At 37.2% G+C, this 4,590-nt stretch overlaps 1 protein-coding gene across 1 annotated transcript in view; it reads right to left on the bottom strand.

Moving 5' to 3' along the window:
- Window positions 1–4,590, bottom strand: part of FUBP1 (far upstream element binding protein 1) — a 23,321-nt gene that overhangs the window by 9,324 nt on the left and 9,407 nt on the right. Inside the window, exons 2-7 of the mRNA XM_029963986.1 lie at window positions 4,118–4,208; window positions 2,179–2,217; window positions 1,794–1,833; window positions 1,003–1,052; window positions 840–911; window positions 515–572 (exon numbers count right to left, since the gene is read on the bottom strand). Coding sequence (XP_029819846.1) covers window positions 515–572; window positions 840–911; window positions 1,003–1,052; window positions 1,794–1,833; window positions 2,179–2,217; window positions 4,118–4,208 — 350 coding nt within the window. The remainder of the gene's footprint in view (window positions 1–514; window positions 573–839; window positions 912–1,002; window positions 1,053–1,793; window positions 1,834–2,178; window positions 2,218–4,117; window positions 4,209–4,590) is intronic.

The raw sequence follows: 4,590 nt of genomic DNA, 5'->3' as shown, positions 1-4,590 counted from the left end.
ATGAATGGCAGGGTGCCTGGCTGAGACTTAAAAGGAGGATGACACCTACTTTCCCAAAGGAAAACATGTAGCTGCAGGCCCTACCTGGAAACATGAAGTGGCAGCAGCTAACATAAATAAGGTAATACCATTATACCACTACACTCCAGATCTTTCCTAGCAAAGCCACTAGAAGTTGGTCTTCAAGCTTCTTTTCAGCATATATTTCTTTTTAATATATATATCCACACGTTTCATTCTCAAGCTGAAACCAGTGCACAGTTATGCAATTATTATCTACACCAAGATCTGGACTTGAGTTCAAGCTGAAGTTCCATTCTTTTTGTCCTAAAATTCCAAGTATGCTGGGAAATTTGATCACAGCTCAAGGGCCTTTTATCTCCTGTATATGTTTAATTGTCATCAAACTGCCTCTTCAGTAGAAGAAAAACATATATTATATGGGTATTACATTCAGATCTAAAAAATGAAAAGTATTTCACAACCTAGCATGCACACACAGAATTTTACTTACTGAACAGACTCTGGTGTTCCAGTTAGCATACATGATCTTTCAGGCAGGCCTCCACTATCTGCAGTCATTAAATAAAACCAACTTGTCAGTAAAGTCAGAAAAAGATTATGAAATTAATCCTAACATGCAAACTACTGGAACATCAATGAAGTAGAATAATCAGTGTATCCCATATTCTTTAGACCATGATAGTCACAACTACAACAAACAATTAAAGTGTACCTTAAATGAAGGTTGAGGCACTTAGAAGCAATGAGAAGTCTTCTGAACTTTCTACCATCCCACCCCCCAAATAAACAAATTAAAAAAACCCACAAATAGTTACCAGGGGCAATCTGTATTTTACAGCCAGACTCTTGCTGTATGCGTGAGATCTGCTCTCCACCTCTGCCAATTACTTGAAGAAAGAAAATACAGAAAGATTACTTGTATTAACAGCATCTGCTAACATCCTGCACTATATACAGGACCACATCCATACTACTTACTGAATCCAACCATCCCATCTGGAACTTTGTATTCCTCTGTCATCACAGACCTACAGAGAATGTTAAACAGAAGACAATGACCATCCAGAGACCAAAGTGGCATTATTTTTATATATATATATACCCTCCCATTACTCTCAAGAAAGCTTTACCCTCCCATCAGCTTTAGAAGTCACTCTGCAAGCACAGTTCTGCCTAAGCTGACAATATACAGGAGCAACACAAAAGGTTCAAGTGTAACACAACTCAACCCAATCCCTTTATTGTGGTACAGAAAAGGCCACTGGAGCATTTCAAGTTTCATCTGCATATCCACTGCAGTATGCTGAAAATGTCAGCATCTCATCTACCAAACCCAGCCAAACCATAAGAATAATAGTGGGATGTGGTTCAGGCAAGAAAGGAGTGGAGAAAACCACTAAGTTGTAGCTGAGTAATCCTCTGTGTAAGGTTAGAATGTTTTTTTGTTTCTGAGTCCATCAAGGTTCCTTTTTGTTTACAAGATTGTGTCCCCCCCTTTCCCTTCAGATTCCAACTTCCAGTTATGCTCCCTATGGCTCCAGCAGCAAAAACCAGCAACATGTTTTCCTTTTCTTAAGCTTGATACACAGCCTAGGCTATGAAGAGAGAGAAACAGCAATGTAGATGCATTTGGAGTGTCTGACTTAGGACTTGCTGAAGCTAAATTACAACAGTCACAGAGTTGGTATCACTTTTTCAGAAAAAAATCTTGAAATTGCTTTATTTCAGTAAAAACAAGAACTCTACATAAGATGCAGTGCAACTCTTACCTTTGCTGCTGATGCATCGGTGGTAGCTGATTTCCAAAAGCTATAAACAAATATTGTTCAAATTAAATTCAAACAAGTGGTGTAGTTTACAACTAAGCTTCTGCTTTGGTAATAAAACTTAACTGTATCAATATTTTGTCCGAGTTGACTTTTAAGAATTCTTATCAACAGGTTTAAAAACAAATTTAAACATTAACTGTTGCTAAAACTGACACCACTGCCAGTTTTACAAAGCAGACTGGCTTTGCAAAATGAGACATAACCCCCCAGCCATTCTTTTGTTCTTACTTATTCAAGTGTCACCTACCAGAACACTTTCAAACTCCTGTTCTGACAATGTTACACTTGTTTAGGGTTTTTTGACAACAAAATAAAAATTACTTACAGTCGTTCTGAGGAGCAACTTTCTTAGCATCTGGTTGATCTGCAAAATTAAGATTTTTTAAATTTTTTTTGCCAAGGAATTCAATAAGCGTTTAAACGTTTTAGTGTGAATTGTAAATTTCCAGTGTATTTAGCCCCCTTTCTTTTTTTTTTCCTTTCTTTCTTTTTTCCTCCAATTTCAGGGAGCTGATCATCTGAATAAAAGAAAGAATCTCTCACGAGCACTCAGCACTTGGTTAGTATAGCTGAAAAGATGTTAGGTTTTTCCATGTATCTATTCAGTAGTTTAACAAAAGGCAGCTTTCAGGACTCGCTGTATGTAGATTGCTCAGATACCCAGTCACTGAAACTCAACTAAGACAAGGAACAAAGTTGAGCTCTGTTGGTTGCTCAAGCTAATGATGCTTCTATAGTAAAAAAAGAAAAAAAAAAATCAAATCCATACAAAAATCAACAATGACTTAAAAGAAAAAAAATTTTCTGACAATGACCACAAGTCTAGATCAAATATCCGAAAATACAACAGTATCACATGGCAATGCAATCTCAATCTGAATGTGGATATGAAATTCCTATCTAAATATCAAGCATTTCATAGCATAAAACTTCCAAAAAAACCAGATTCAAGCAACTACATCACTACTGTCCAAATCCTTTCTGTACAGTAGAGAAATAAAAGGCATCATTAACCTGTATCTAAAAAGACAGACTTCAGATGCTTCCTTCCCACCCCAAAATAAAGGCTAAATGAACCACCATAATTTATGCGCAGCAAAAACTCAGACACATATTCCAAGAAATATTTGTGTCAATCCAGAAAGATCCACTAGTTTATGTCATGTTTACATACTAAACACAGGTAATAAATAAAAATTCCTGCCTTTAAAAGGAGAGGGCATTCCCTCCCAGTGTGTTGTACTGCTCGGACTTGTCCAAGAGCCATCTACACATAAAATAAAAAGAATACATTACATATATCATCTGAAGCATCATTAGCTCATTTTTGTATATTAAAAACCTCACCTTCAATAGAAAAAAAAAAAACTTTATTGCAGGACATAAGAACTCCTGATATAAAGCCTTAGTTACATTCTGTAGTCTGAGTTTCAATCCTCTTAAAGGAAAAAAAAAGGCATTGCTCTTTTGTAAGACCTACGAGAACATTTCAACAAGCTCAGAGGCTTCTTTCCATAATTTAGCCAGGATTTTGTCTGGATAGTAAACATATCAAACCCTGTTAAGTTCAAAGTGGCTGCTCCATAAGAGACAGAAGACGACACACACACATTTCAGGAGAAAACTCTACTGCAGTGTAAGGCAAATCCAAAAAGCTGCAACAAGTCAGAAGATTTAAGTATGATCTTATCAGGGTTCACACATGCTGTAGGCTGAAATATTAGACTAACAAAAGTATCTACAAGGTAGAAAATTTACCTTCCTGTCTTTTTTAAAGTCCTATGCTCTTACAATGAAATGCAGTAATACTTTTATTTGAAATTGTGCAGTAATAAAGTATATGAAACTACTGTAACAAAGTATTTGAAACAATCTTGTGTAAACGGTGAGCACTTCTACTCTAACTTCCAAGCTGTAACCAGCCCCTCACAACAGAAGACTTCACTGACATACCTGTGCAGGCATTTCTCTCTACCAAGAATTTTGTTGCCCCCCCCCAACACACATTTTTTCATTTGCAGCGTTTAAACCACATTTAAAACAGGCTTACATTCACTTCAGTTTAGAGCACAACAGTTTGAAACAAATTTTCCCATTAAACTGAAAATGAAAGAGCATGTCAAGATCTACGAGGGAAACAAAATGTTTTAATGCTGTGCTATGGAAAAAAAAAATCGAATCCACCAACAAAACCACCACCTGCAATGTTTCTGGCACAGTGGCCGTAGTCAACAAAAACAAATGCAGCAGTAACGATTTCGTACCTCCATCCTCCAGAGGTCTTTTCTGTCCTCCATAACCGTAGTCGTTCGAGTTCATTGATGTGCCAGCATCTCCTCCAATTTTCGCTGCAATCTAAACAAAAGGCAGACGTTGTGAGCCAAGAAAAACGTAATTTTACTAGCTCATATTTATTCCAGACTTTCTAAGAGGTTTGAGAAATTCACACAATGAAAATAACCTAAAGAGAAGACCGTCACCAAAACCAGTTCCACTCACAAAAATTTTATTAATGTTTTAAGGAAGGCTTGTGCTCATCCTTCAACAGCAGAGCTTTCTGTATTTTTCTCATCCGTTGGAAAACAAAATCGACCCAGTTTCCCTTCAAACATCAGAAACTTTTTCCTAAGAGGGGATTTTCTTTCCGTGTTGCTGGAGGAACACCGCTGTGTCTCACCGAGGGCCTCACCGGCGAAACAATTCCAACGCTCAGCAGTCCGACCACACCGACTTTACA

Source organism: Manacus vitellinus, unplaced genomic scaffold (assembly GCF_001715985.3).
Source record: "Manacus vitellinus isolate BGI_N305 unplaced genomic scaffold, ASM171598v3 scaffold_67_pilon, whole genome shotgun sequence".
Lineage (NCBI taxonomy): Eukaryota > Metazoa > Chordata > Aves > Passeriformes > Pipridae > Manacus > Manacus vitellinus.
Note: the sequence above shows the minus strand (reverse complement) of the source record. Positions and strands in the feature narration are given on the sequence as shown.